At 40.5% G+C, this 15,265-nt stretch overlaps 1 protein-coding gene across 4 annotated transcripts in view; it reads left to right on the forward strand.

Moving 5' to 3' along the window:
- Positions 1–10,866: 10,866 nt before the first annotated feature.
- The window catches only part of FLNC (filamin C), an 83,998-nt gene continuing 79,599 nt past the window's right edge, over positions 10,867–15,265 (forward strand). For all 4 annotated transcript variants that reach the window (XM_073652545.1, XM_073652548.1, XM_073652549.1 and 1 more), the window contains exon 1: positions 10,867–11,749. In XM_073652545.1, coding sequence (XP_073508646.1) covers positions 11,398–11,749 — 352 coding nt within the window. In that variant the 5' untranslated portion in view covers positions 10,867–11,397. The remainder of the gene's footprint in view (positions 11,750–15,265) is intronic.

The raw sequence follows: 15,265 nt of genomic DNA on the forward strand, positions 1-15,265 counted from the left end.
TTGGTATTATTATCTTCATTTGATTTGTCTTCAATAAAAAAACACAAAAAGAATTGTCCTAAAGCAAAATTGGATATAATTCCACACCAAACCTAAAAAAGGGGGTGGACAAAAGTATTGGCACTGTTTGAAAAATCATGTGATGCTTCTCTAATTCGTGTAATTAACAGCACCTGTAACTTACCTGTGGCACCTAACAGGTGTTGGCAATAACTAAATCACACTTGCAGCCAGTTAACATGGATTAAAGTTGACTCAACCTCTGTCCTGTGTCCTTCTGTGTACCACATTGAGCATGGAGAAAAGAAAGAAGACCAAAGAACTGTCTGAGGACTTGAGAAACCAAATTGTGAGGAAGCATGAGCAATCTCAAGGCTACAAGTCCATCTCCAAAGACCTGAATGTTCCTGTGTCTTCCGTGCGCAGTGTCATCAAGAAGTTTAAAGCCCATGGCACTGTGGCTAACCTCCCTAGATGTGGACGGAAAAGAAAAATTGACGAGAGATTTCAAAGCAAGATTGTGCAGATAGTGGATAAAGAACCTCGACTAACATCCAAACAAGTTCAAGCTGCCCTGCAGTCTGAGGGTACAACAGTGTCAACCAATACTATCCGTCGGCGTCTGAATGAAAAGAGACTGTATGGTAGGATACCCAGGAAGACCCCACTTCTTACCCCGAGACATAAAAAAGCCAGGCTGGAGTTTGCCAAAACTTACCTGAGAAAGCCTAAAACGTTTTGGAAGAATGTTCTCTGGTCAGATGAGACAAAAGTAGAGCTTTTTGGGAAAAAGCATCAACATAGAGTGTACAGGGGAAAAAAGAGGCATTCAAAGAAAAGAAAAGAACACTGTCCCTACAGTCAAACATGGCGGAGGTTCCCTGATGTTTTGGGGTTGCTTTGCTGCCTCTGGCACTGGACTGCTTGACCGTGTGCATGGCATTATGAAGTCTGAAGACTACCAACAAATTTTGCAGCATAATGTAGGGCCCAGTGTGAGAAAGCTGGGTCTCCCTCAGAGGTCATGGGTCTTCCAGCAGGACAAAACACACTTCCAAAAGCACTATAAAATGGTTTGAGAGAAAGCACTGGAGACTTCTAAGGTGGCCAGCAATGAGTCCAGACATGAATCCCATAGAACATCTGTGAAGAGATCTCAAAATGGCAGTTTGGAGAAGGCACCCTTCAAATATCAGGGACCTGGAGCAGTTTGCCAAAGAAGAATGGTCTACAATTCCAGCAGAGCATTGTAAGAAACTCATTGATGGTTACCGGAAGCGGTTGTTTGCAGTTATTTTGGCTAAAGGTTGTGCAACCAAGTATTAGGCTGAGGGTGCCAATACTTTTGTCTGGCCCATTTTTGGAGTTTTGTGTGAAATGATCAATGATTTGATTTTTGCTTCATTCTCTTTTGTGTTTTTTCATTGAAGACAAATTAAATGAAGATAATAATACTAAAGAATTTGTGATTGCAATCATTTTCAGGAAGAAACTGAGTATTATCTGACAGAATTGCAGGGGTGCCAATACTTTTGGCCACCACTGTATGTACATACACAGTCATGACCGAAAGTGTTGGCACCCTTGAAATTGTTGCAGAAAATGAAGTATTTCTCCCAGAAAATTATTGCAATTACACATCTAAAAAAAATTGCCCAACCTATGAACATCTCATGGAGCATTGTTCAATCCATCTTCCAAAACTGGACGGGGTATGGCACAAATACAAACCTACCAAGACATGGCCGTCCATCTAAACTGACATCCCAAGGAATGTGAGCACTAATTAGAGAAGCAACTAAGAGGCCCATGGTCACTCTGGAGGAGCTGCTGAGATCCACAGCTCAGGTGAGAGAATCTGTCCACAGGATAACTATTATTAGTATACTCCACAAATATGGCCTTTATGGAAGAGTGGCAAGAAGAAAGCCATTTCTAAAAGCAAGCCATAAGGATTTCCATTTGCAGTTGGCAAAAAGCCATGTAGGGGAAACAGCTAGTATGTGGAAAAAGGTGTTCTGATCAGAGACCAAAGTAGAACTTTTAATAGTAAATATTTTGGGGGGGGTGAGGTGAATCCTGCAAACAGTTTCTCTTCAAAGGTCATTATGGCACTAGACAAGTTGTTTATATCTCCTTTGTACATAACACAAGCAATTAATTTAAAAACATAAAATTTAATTTATAATTCCCTATATCGAATTTCCAGTGGTTTAGAAGTTTACACACACCAGGTTTTGACTGTGTCTTTAAATAGCTTAGAAATTCTAGAAAACAATGTGAAGGCTTTAGAAGCTTCTGGCAGGCAAACTGACATCATTTCAGTTAATTGAGGTGAACATGTGGCAGTATTTTAATGTCTACCTTCAAAGCCTCCTTGCTTCTTTGTTTGACATCATGGGGATATCAAAACAAATCAGCCAAAACATCAGAAAAATAATTGTTGACCTCTACAAATCTGGTACATCATTGGGACCAATTTCCACACCTGAAGGTACTGATATGCCATTCTTAACGGGGAACTCCAGGGAGATAACAAAGAAGTATTCACATGGAAATACCTTCACAAACTATAAAGCTGACTTCCATATTGCAGTTTCCAATCATTATAGTATCTGCTAATTCAGGTGGCTTGGTCTGCTCCTGGCTTCAGGAAACAGACAGTCCCCTGACATCATCTCCTTCTATGTAAGTCTGAGATCTGGGGGTGTGGGCAATTCCTGTCCAATTACAGGTCCTGTGTATTCCAACTTTGCTTTGTGTGCTTCCGAATTTTTTTCACCACTTAAATAAATCAAAAAGCTATACATGCTTGGTGTCTCTATAATTGTAGTGACCTGAAGAATCATGTTGCTAGGTCAGATTTACCATTATAATAAAACAAAAAAGGTGTGGCCTGTCTTTTCATTGAGCTGAAAATTCCATTTATCTTATTCCCCATGTCTGTGTCTCTACTAGCCGGGCTCGATCTTTCTCCGTCCTTATCCACATGCATGTCACTTGACAAACAGTAAGGTTTTAAATATTACAGTTAGGACTGTCCCGAATAGGGTCACCATGATGTGGTGGGATGGGTATTGCATTATTTGGATCAAAATTATGTTAACTAAGTACCTTATAATATTTTCATACACTATTTCTGTTTATTTATTTATTGCAGGGTATTTGCGTATTATGTTTCTTTCTTTGTTTTTTTCTGTTTAGTGGCCATGTGTGAACATGCACTTACATGCTGCATGCGCAGCAATTTATATGCCAGTTCATTTTTTTAGTTTTTTTTTTCAGTTAATGTGTACCCTGTACATATAAAGGTGGGGCCTGCCTTTTCCTTGAGCAGGAAATTCTATTCTTCTTGTTCCCCATGTATTTGTGTCTACTAGCGGGCCTCGGTCTTTCTCAGCCCTTATCCACATGCATGTCACTTGACAAACGGTAAGGTTTGAAATATTAGAGTTAGGACAGTCCCAAATAGGGTCACCATGATGTGGTGTGATGGCTTTTGCATTATTTTGACCAAAATTATGTTAACTAAGTACCCAATATTATTTTTATGCACTATTGCTGTTTATTAATTGCAGGTTATTTGCGTATTATGTATCCGTTTAGTGGCCATGTGTGAATATGCACTTACATGCTACCTGGACACCAATTTATATCCCAGTTAATTTTTTTTAGGTTATTTTCATATTAAAAAAATTCAAAAAACAGTTGGTGACTTGTGTTTTTTTGCGCACGTTGACTGCAATTGGAATTTTTTTCCTAATTTATAATACAAGCCTTTATAGAGCTTTGAGGACGTTAAAATAAAAAGTTATAGCTCTTGTCTTGGAAGAAGGGGAGCAAAAACAAAAGCACAGAAACAAATAATTGTCATGTTGGAAGGGGTTTGATGTCAAGAATTGTGAAAAACTAAGTTTTAATGCATGTAGCTAAAGTTAATGTAAAATTATTACTTCAAATACAGTACAGACAAAGTTTGGACACACCTTCTCATTTAAAGATTTTTCTGTATTTTCATGGCTTTGAAAATTGTACATTCACACTGAAGGCATCAAAACTATGAATTAACACATGTGGAATTATATACTTAACAGAACAGTGTGAAACAACTGAAAATATGTCTTATATTCTAGGTTCTTCAAAGTAGCCACCTTTTGCTTTGATGACTGCTTTGCACACTCTTGGCATAGTTTTCACTTCACAGGTGTGCCCTGTCAGGTTTAATAAGTGGGATTTCTTGCCTTATAAATGGGGTTGGGACCATCAGTTGTGTTGTGCAGAAGTCAGGTGGATACACAGCTGATAGTCCTACTGAATAGACTGTTAGAATTTGTATTATGGCAAGAAAAAAGCAGCTAAGTAAAGAAAAACGAGTGGCCATCATTACTTTAAGAAATGAAGGTCAGTCAGTCCGAAAATTTGGGCAAACTTTGAAAGTGTCCCCAAGTGCAGTTGCAAAAACCTTCAAGCGCTACAAAGAAACTGGCTCACATGAGGACCGCCCCAGGAAAGGAAGACCAAGAGTCACCTCTGCTTCTGAGGATAAGTTTATCACCAGCCTCAGAAATCGCAGGTTAACAGCAGCTCAGATTAGAGACCAAGTCAATGCCACACAGAGTTGTAGCAGCAGACACATCTCTACAACAACTGTTAAGAGAAGACTTTGTGCAGCAGGCCTTCATAGTAAAATAGCTGCTAGGAAACCACTGCTAAGGACAGGCAACAAGCTGAAGAGACTTGTTTGGGCTAAAGAACACAAGGAATGGACATTAGACCTGTGGAAATCTGTGCTTTGGTCTGATGAGTCTAAATTTGAGATCTTTGGTTCCCACCACCGTGTCTTTGTGCGACGCAAAAAAGGTGAACGGATGGACTCTACATGCCTCGTTCCCACCATGAAGCATGGAGGAGGAGGTGTGATGGTGTGGGCGTGCTTTGCTGGTGACACTGTTGGGGATTTATTCAAAACTAAAGGCATACTGAACCAGCATGGCTACCACAGCATCTTGCAGCGGCATGCTATTCCATCCGGTTTGCGTTTAGTTGGACCATCATTTATTTTTCAACAGGAGAATGACCCCAAACACACCTCCAGTCTGTGTAAGGGCTATTTGACCAAGAAGGAGAATGATGGGGTGCTACGCCAGATAACCTGGCCTCCACAGTCACCAGACCTGAACCCAATCAAAATGGTTTGGGGTGAGCTGGACAGCAGAGTGAAGGTAAAAGGGCCAACAAGTGCTAAGCATCTCTGGGAACTCCTTCAAGATTGTTGGAAGACCATTTCCGGTGACTACCTCTTGAAGCTCATCAAGAGAATGCCAAGAATGTGCAAAGCAGTCATCAAAGCAAAAGGTGGCTACTTTGAGGAACCTAGAATGTAAGACATATTTTCAGTTGTTTCACACTTTTTTGTTAAGTATATAATTCCACATGTGTTAATTCATAGTTTTGATGCCTTCAGTGTGAATGTACAATTTTCAAAGCCATGAAAATACAGAAAAATCTTTAAATGAGGTGTGTCCAAACTTTTGGTCTGTACTGTATGTATGTGTCACTGTGAAGGACAAAAGCTCAATTTGTATAGAGCTGAAAATTTGTTTGAGTGAGTATAGGACTTTTATTTATTTTTTTTAACTTGGATTTTGGAGTACGAGTATTTCTTGTAGCTGTGGTACGCTAAGGTGCTGACCAAGGAAAGAATAGCAGCCATATTTTTATTGTCTGTGCTATTTTTTGTCTGTGCTGCTATCTTTTGGGACTAACAATAAATTATATTCGCCCTAAAATGGTACCACTAAAAACACAACCCCCCCTAAATAACAAGCAATTTAGATAAAACTGAACTAGGGTAAGGCCATAGACGTTCTCTATTTGGACTTTTCAAAGACATTTGCTACAGTGCCACATAAAAGGTTGGTACATTAAATGAGGGGAATGGGACTTGGAAAAATGATGCGTAACTGGGTTAACAACTGACTCAGTGATATGAAAAAGAAGGTGTTTATTAATGTAACACGCTCTGATTGGGTCTCAGGTAACAGTTAGGAACTCTAAGGCTCAGTATTAGGCCTTCTTCTCTGTAATATTTTAACAAATGACCTTGTTGAAGGTATACAGAGTAAAATTTCAATATCAGCAGAGAATATAACACAAGATCTTTGCAGAGCTCTTTCTAATGATCCTTTTACACTTTGGCCTGCAATGATGACAAGGGGGCATCTTCCACATCTAGAAGAAAGAAGTTTTAGTCATTACAGCTATTATTTAATGTAAGAGCAATCACATTATTGAACTCTCTGCCCTATTATATTGTAATGGGTGTGTTATAAGGCTCATCTTGTGAAGTGGATCCTCTAAGACCAGGTCTGGGTGAGCACACGGATCCCGTGCATTGATGCAGCAGCACTAAGGCATGTATGGAGCGAGGGCTAGAAACACTGAAGGTCGCAGGCAGACAGATCACAGTAAAGCAGGTATGGAGCAAAGACTAGAAGCACTGAAGGCTACAGACATACAAAACACAGGAAAGCAGGTATGGAGCAAGGATTTGAAGCAGTGATGGCCGCAAGCAGACAGGGTGTAGGAAAGTAGATATGGAGCAGGGATGGAGCAAGTAGTGGTGCACAGAAAAGCAAACAGAACTAAGAATCTTAAATAACAATCCGAAGACAAAGGTGTGTGTCCTAATCAGCCTTAAAAGGCCTAAGGAGATGATATAACACGCCAGGCAACCTGCAAAGCCAGACATGGAGCGTAACAAATGGCTGCGGACCGAGGTGAATGGAGCAAAGCCCGGACTTGGGACAAGTGTGTAACCTAGATCACATTCTTGATAACTAAAATATTGAAGATTGTGGGTAATCAGACTAGTTCCCTAGATCAACGTGTGGGAAGTTGATCTAGGGAACTAGTCTGACGGCCATATGTGTGAAGAATAGGGGGTATACCAGCTCCATTAAAAAATTTGACTTTATTTATAAATCCATTAAAATTGACGTGTCCCCAAATAGGCAAAGGAGAAAGAGGGGCAGGTGGTGCAAGCGTTTCAAAGGCAGTTCAAGCATCATTTTTCAAAGCTATGAAATTAAAAAAAAGTATTTTTCTATTTCCCATGTGATTCTGCACACTGTTGACGGCAGAATACAATATTATGTCAGTAAAGCATTTCAAGAAATGCAGCGCTAGTGCAATATCTGTTCCTCTTTTATTAAAAGCATGGAAAGGTGTTAGTAAGAAAAAACTACATTATCTCAGTCATACATCTCACATATTTTTGCTTCACTCCAATATCTATTGAGCTGTGAGGCAGCTGCCTTTCTTCAGAGATGCCTTAAACATGCACCATTAATTCACATATCCTTATTAGGCGGTATCACCAGCTGGAAGGAACAGTACCATTTTGTCTGCCAACTGCCCCTGACTTTAAGGGACAGTCTTAAGGTTTTTAAACTTGGAAAAGTTATAGGGAAACTGTAATTTCAATTATACAGCATATTTCTCTAGCTATAGTCATAAGATAGCTTTAGGTCTGGACTAAACTGGGACTTTTTATAGCACTACTGATTGATTTTAATTATTACGTGGCAGCTGCAGTCCAACCCAATTGCATACAACTCAATATATTGCTGTGGACTGCAGCTGTAGTTAAACAGTAGTGATGAGCGAGCATGCTCGTTTAACCCTTTCACCAAGCACGCTCGGGTGCTTTCCGAGTATCTTCTGCGTGCTCGTATATTAAGTTCGAGTCCCTGAATCTGCATGATTTATTACTGTTAGTCAGCCCCAACACATGTGAGGATTCCCTAACAAACTTGCAATCTCTGCATGTATTGAGGCTGACTAACAGCCATAAATCATGCACACACAGGGACTCGAACTTAACATACGAGCACACCAAAGATACCCGGAAAGCACAAGAGCATGCTCGGCGAAAGGTTAAACAAGCATGCTCGCTCATCACTATTAAATAGTTAAAATTAATCAGTAGCAATACAATTAGTCATAGTGTAGTTAAGCCACATATGCTTCATTTGATAAATGATTTTTTTTTTTTTTACATTAAAGGGAATCTGGCAGTAGGTTTTTGCTACTTCATCTGAGAGCAGCATGACATAGGCAAAGAGAAGCTGAATCCAATGATGTATCACTTAGATTACTGGGTGCAGCTGTTCTGACACAATCAGAGCTTTTAGATTTAGCAATTCAGCAGAGCTGAGGAAGCTAACCCCGCCCACACCAGGATCTCTATACACAAAGTCCATAGACAGTGAGGTGCTCATCACAGGACGGGGCATTGCCAGACCAGTAGGCAGGTGTTGCTTTGTCCAGCGATGATAATCTCATGGTGTTAAAACAATCATTGCAAGCAAATAAAACCACAGAGCTTGATAACAGGGGCATCGCTGAAATCTGTGTTTTAGCCCCTACAGCATGCTGTCTTCAGATTACATAGCAAAAACTTGCTGACAGATTCCCTTTAGGAATAACTTGCTTTTCAATTTGTAACAATATTGTAATGTTGTACTGGCTGCAAGAGGTCAGGCTTCTGGAATACCTGAAATCGGCTGTCATTAGTAATAGAAGTTGATGAAGCCATCAAAATTCCAATTGAAAATTCAATGGAAATATTTTTCAGAGCACTTATTCATATGGATGAGGACAATGTAATATGTGATCGTATTTTGTAAATGTAAAAGTAGATATTTGCTGTACCTTTCTGTTCTTGCTAATAGAGGAGCATTCTGAGTGGGAGGCATATGGGAAGGAGCTGTTCGGATGGGACAACCTTAAATAAGTTGTGCACTACTTTAGATTACCCCCCCAATGTATCCCCCCGGGGCCCCTAAGACTTTTTGTAAATACCTTCCGTTGCAGATAATGCCTGTGAGCGGTGCTATCGGTGGCCACTCGCAGGCATCACGTGACCCCACGCTGACGTCACGACAAGTGAGGCGTGACTCAGCGCCGGGGTCCTCGCGGTGGCTGCTGGGTTGTGGGCGGAGTTCCCCCCCCCCACGTCACACCCAGCATCCACCGCGCGCTTTCCCAATGAATGGGGAGAGGCAGAGCGTGCGGTGGATGCCGGGTGTGACGCAGGGAGGTAATCCCGCCTACAACCCAGCAGCCACCGCGCGCTTTCCCAATGAATGGGGAGAGGCAGAGCACGGGGTGGATGCCGGGTGTGACGCGGGGGGATCCCCGCCCCCACCCTGGCATCCTCTGTGGAACCAGGAAGAAAAAGACCCCCGGCTGCTGCCAGCACTTGTCGTGACATCAGCGGATGTCAGAGCCGGCTGCAGCCGGGGGTCATGTGATGCCTGTGAGCGGCCAGTGAATGGAAGGTACTACAAAAAGTCTTAGTGGCCCCGGGGTGATACACTGGGAGGGTAATCTAAAGTAGTGGACAACCCCTTTAAGATAGTTGATTAGTATGTCGTGTATCCACGGATTGTGGAAAGGGTTAAAGGAAATCCTAAATGGAAGTCCATAGGATATTCCCATTCTGCTGGACACACTTAATGAGCATTCCCAGACAGATAGTGACCTACATGAACATGTTCCATGCCTGCAGCTTAGTTAAACCAATGAAACATTTAGTGAGTCAGTGTTCTGACCTTTAACCCTTCCATAATGAAGTCACCAAGGGGGTACCCTCAGCAGCACTAAGTGCATGACTGTCTTTCTATCTGGAGAATTCTTACTAAGGAGAATACAATTGAACTACAGTAACGTCTATGTAAAGACCAATGACTGGAAAGATGATACAGCACACACCATTCAGCTCTAAAAAGCCAGAATGACCAAACAGATTTGTACATTTGTATTATAGAATAATCCAGACTAATAGAATCCACAGATTAATCCAAGCTGTGCCCCAGATCAGAGTCACAGACCAGATTCTTTCTTTTTTCTTCCAGCTGAGAACTATTTCAATTTATATTCTTCTACTTTTTATTAAAAGCGACATTAAAAAATAAACTCTGCCTGCACAGCACAGATGCCAGCCTCCTGCAGCTTTGAACCATGTATGTACTGTATCACTACTTCACTGGTTACAGCTACACAAATAAATACAAGGTACAAGCCCATTGACAGCTGTGAACTTTCACTGAATTAATAGAAATATTCTGGGGGGCATCGAAATGTGACTTCTGAAAATCATTCCAAAAATGTGGCACACATTTCTCTGAGATGTAGCATCCTATGTTATGATGTAAATGCCTCACGAGACCATTTAATATGCCGTACATGTCCAACATTTTATATATTATGACTTCACCAAATATACTTTTTATTGATGGTGAATGAACTAACATAACAAAAGGTCACCTAGACGCTTCTTATACAGTATATGGCCCCGTCTGTGTCACCACATAAAATCTGGGTAATGTTTTAGAATGATTTAAGTGACTGCAACTTTTCCTGGCAATGAACATATTAAACATAGGTTTCCCATATACTGGCATATTAATGGCAATATGCTTGGGGGAGGTGATTCATTTGGGGAGGTGGGGGTCTCCCTTGCATTACATCTGCTGCTTTTGTTAACTTGTGTTGTAAGATCCTTTCCCTTCGCCCCCTCTCCCTTCACAGACAGACCTCACTGACATGGGGCAGCTAAAAATACAGAAATGTTACAAGCAGTTGGAGCATGGTCCATGGAAACCAATCACAAGTCCCGCTATCCATAGCACCCAATCCAGCTCTGCCTTATTATCTCAGTAGGGATTAGAAAATACTCATCTTAGTTGTATATGGTCATGGCTAAGGCATTCCTGGGAGTCCATGCCTCTGACGTTTGGGGGGGAGGGAAGCTGAGAGGAGACTAAAGAGGGAGGGGGGATCAGTTTTCTTTAAAACCATCTCCATCCAGGACTCCACACTTTCAAACAAGTTGCTAAATCCCTCTGCTCTCAGCTGTCTCTCCCACTTTCTTCCTGTTTGCTGGGACATCTTCTCTTGGGCCAGCTTTTCTGCTATATTATTTTACATTTGTCATCCGTATCACAGTTCTGCTTTATTTTATCTGTGCACCTCTGCTCTCCACAAAGAAAGGATTCCCTGAAAGGAAACAGAAGACAGGAAGGAGCAGAAAGGTGGAAGCCTACTGCGCTGTGATAACTCTCACATCCCTCCTAACTCTGTCCCACCACTCGTGGGGAGGGGCGTGAAAGGGTTAACCCGAACTTGCCAAGAAACATCTCACTGTTTCCAACAAGAGGACGAATAATAAGGGAACTAATTTGATTGTTGAGCTCTGTTTCAGCAGTTTGAACTAGATTTCACAGTGTGGGTTTGGATCCAGCAGTTTTTTTACACCCTCTTCTATTTTTTTTTCCTCCACCCTTGTTGATCCTCATATAAAAAGCAGAAAGCTCCAAATAAAAAGTCATCATGAGCACTAACGATTACTACGACCAACATCAGCTGTACCAGGGCGAGGAAGCAGACGAGATGCCAGCTACAGAGAAAGACCTGGCAGAAGATGCCCCCTGGAAGAAGATCCAGCAGAACACCTTCACAAGGTGGTGCAACGAACATCTCAAATGTATGAACAAGCGCATAGGGGACCTTCAGAAAGACCTAAGTGATGGCCTCAAACTTATAGCCCTGCTAGAGGTATTGAGTCAGAAGAAGATGTACAGAAAGTATCACTCTAGACCAAACTTCAGGCAGATGAAGCTGGAGAATGTCTCTGTGGCGCTGGAATTTCTGGACAGAGAACATATCAAGCTGGTGTCTATAGGTAAAGATGTCTGCCCATTTACTGATTCTTTACTAACACGTTGTTAAAGATTGTGTTTATAGACAAAAAGATTATTGGGAAAAAAAGAGGCTTAGAAAAATGCATGACATATATTTCATGTCAGTGTTTCTAGGTAGCACAATGCCAACTTGTACCTGCTGCTTTTCTCCATCACATTCCTAAGTAGTGGTGGATAATGTCCATCAATTGGTTGCACTTTGGGAAACACATCCCCTTTAACTGACACAAATGATGATTGTGGTCTGAATTAGTTGTAGTGCTTAGGGCCTTCCATAAATCACTAAATGGCATAACTGATTGATAATGTCCCACCTGTTGTATGCTTATTTACATGTACTGATGTATTTATAGAGATATGACTACTTTGCAAAATGTTTTACTTTCCATTATTTTTTATTTAATATAGTTACATAATGGTTCCACTACTGGGACCATCAGCACAAACAGTCGTGTAGTGTTCGGAAAGATTCAACTGTAACTTACCATGAAATTGTTATAATTCTCACACTACAGGGTCGTGGATTACAGGAAAGCCTGTATGATGTTGGGTTGTGACATCACAACCCAATTTTCTGCAATCAGCCTTTCATTATGCCATATGGCTGGTAGCAGAGGACAATAACCAGACAATTATTACTTAAAAGGGTAATCTTATCATAGACAACTCCATTCAAAATGAAATCTCAGGGGCAAATTAGCTGACCGCCTAGAGCCCTGGTCTGGGCATTCCTCAGCAAACAGCGGTAGTGCCAGCCAGGAGTTGCTACAGAGGAAATGTAGTATTACATGGCAGCCATTCAAAGAAATTTCAAGTCGCTGTAATACAGGCATGGCTCAAGTCCACTAGAATGGCTGCCATTGATACAGACCTGCTTTATGTTCTTATCCACAGAGGGGGTTCTGAGTGGGTGACCCCCTCTATAATAATATCCATACCCTAAAAGAGCATAAGTACATCATGATAAAATCCCTTTACGTGTATTTTAATTAAAATCCCTTTTATGATGTTGAGTTTTAGTGTGATTGTAAAATATATGAATTAAATATATATAAAAAAGGAAAAATTTTACTGATTTCTAGCTACACATTCATTAGTTGCTTTGCTTCCAGCAAACCTAGGTGAGATCCAATATGGCTGCCTTTCCAACCTGTATGGGAGTTGCCATCCAGTGATACGTTTTATACAGTCCTTGTATTATAACATTTGAGAACTGTAGTAAAGTTGGGTGTCAAATAATGTGGGTGTTGTAAGCTAACAAATAGCAGAAAATGACCAGCATATCCAAACTAGTGTGAACAGGAGCCAACTAAAAATATGATACTATAGAAAACAATAAAGTTGCACCCCGAATTGCTAAGAATGATTGCTCTAAAGCATTGACACTGCATTGCTGCCATGAAAAAATAAGAAAGCATTACATAATGTATATATAAAATATTTGAAAATTAATTTGGAATATTAATATGAAAAATTACAGTAAAAGGAAGGTACTTAGCACATAGATTGGCCAATATATGTGTGCCCAATAGCCAGCGTCAAGGCGTCCTTCATTGTTGGGTCCCTGTCCTGCTTTATCACCTCTCCTGGGCAAGAAGCCTACAATTTATGGGGCAGGGGTGAACCAGCTAACTGCTTACAATCACCTGAGGCTGATGGGAGTGGGAGTGCACATGCCAAAAGAATTAGAAACAAATAGCGAAAATGACCAGCACATCCAAATCAGTGTGAACAGGATCAAACTAAAAAAAAGTAACTATAGAAAATGATTAAGGTGCTGCAATGCTGCCCTAGATACTTGTTACAGGGCTTTTCTGGACCGGATATAAGTCAAATATGGCTTTATAGACTCTGTAACTACTTGACAGAAGAGGACAACTCAAGGACTTATGCCTACTGGCGGTATATTATGTTGTCCTGCAAAACGGCAGAGCTAATAATGTGGCCTGAGCTGATATTCTGTATTTTACAATAACTATCAGGTAATATCTTCAGAGATTGTTGATGGATGTGTCACGTAGCAAGCTTAATGGACCTTTAAAGTTTATCACTCCGAATAGAAATGTCAGTTAGATCTTTATAAAGATCATCATTAACATAGTAAATTAGGTTACCGTATATTTCTGCTCGGTTGGTATATATGGGAAAGGCATAAACATTAGATTCCTAATTACATACATAAGCCTTGATGAGATCTGTCCTAAAACATTAAGTAACTAAAGAATGGATTTAGTGTCTTCACATGACATCATCATCTTAAGCCCGCATTATAAAACTGTTACTGCTAAAGTACAAATCCATTGTATGACCTTATCTAGTAAAAACACAGCCCTCAGGTGTATGGTAGCTTATTAATGATGGAAGCACTACTGAAAATGCAGTACATGGAGTGTGTCATTATCATTGTATTGCTGATGGGCTTCACACAATATTGAACATCTGGCTGATTACCTACATATTACATATATCTCACATTGTTTGGGATTATAACCATGGTATTCTAATATACAGTGTAAGTAATGTACCTGGAGGCATTTATTCAATGGCTAATGGGTGGAGGGATGGAAATGTTAAAGTAATGGTTGCAGAGTAGTCAGTGTGACTGCTTGTATTATGTATGTATAATACATTAGATAGATCGATAAGGAATTGATTGACAGATAATGGATAGATGATAGATAGATAGATAGATAGATATGGATTGATAGACAGGTAGACAGACAGATAGAATAGATAGACAGATAGAAAAGATAGATAGATAGATAGATAGATAGATAGATAGATAGATGGAACAATCATTTGCTCATTTTTAGTGGCTCTTTGCTTCTAGTAGAATATAATATGTTTTTTCCATTTTATTTGTTTCTGAACAGTTCATTAACCAGTTATTTTTTTCCTGACATGTAATTAATCAGTTTAAACATTTTTTTTATAAAGATCTTTTCTGGCAGTGAAGGCAGAAATGTTTCTAGTTATTTCTTCTTTTTATTAGTGGGAGGATTAGGAAGAAGGAAAGATGAACTTCACAATGAATATTTCACTATTCATCTACTATAATTTTTTGCACACACCTCCATTTATAACTCCCTATAAATGTAACTGCGCCATCTGTCTTTAGTTGATACTTCATTCCTTTTACTGACACTACAAGATGATGTCTGATGTTAAACATGCGTTATTCAGAGCTCAGACAGGCCCATAGGGGAATATATGAATTCCCTGTGCAGGATTGGTCCAACAGCCACTTATCCTACATGAGCAGTGCTTGGGATAATACACTTTGCGCTCTACATTCAGGCAGGCCACCTGCCGTGGTATGAGCATATATTATCAACACTGCCATAGATGCCACCTCTAACACATGCAGAGATTGCCTGAACAGGCTATCTCTGCATGTGTCACAGCTATCTAACAGCAGTGACACTTGCAGGCACGGCAACAGTGAATGAAACGCCGAGCATGCCAAAATACCCGAGCGTGCTCGCTGGAAAGGGTTA

This window comes from Phyllobates terribilis, unplaced genomic scaffold (assembly GCF_046119375.1).
Source record: "Phyllobates terribilis strain yellow unplaced genomic scaffold, ASM4611937v1 Scaffold_11__3_contigs__length_659146591, whole genome shotgun sequence".
Lineage (NCBI taxonomy): Eukaryota > Metazoa > Chordata > Amphibia > Anura > Dendrobatidae > Phyllobates > Phyllobates terribilis.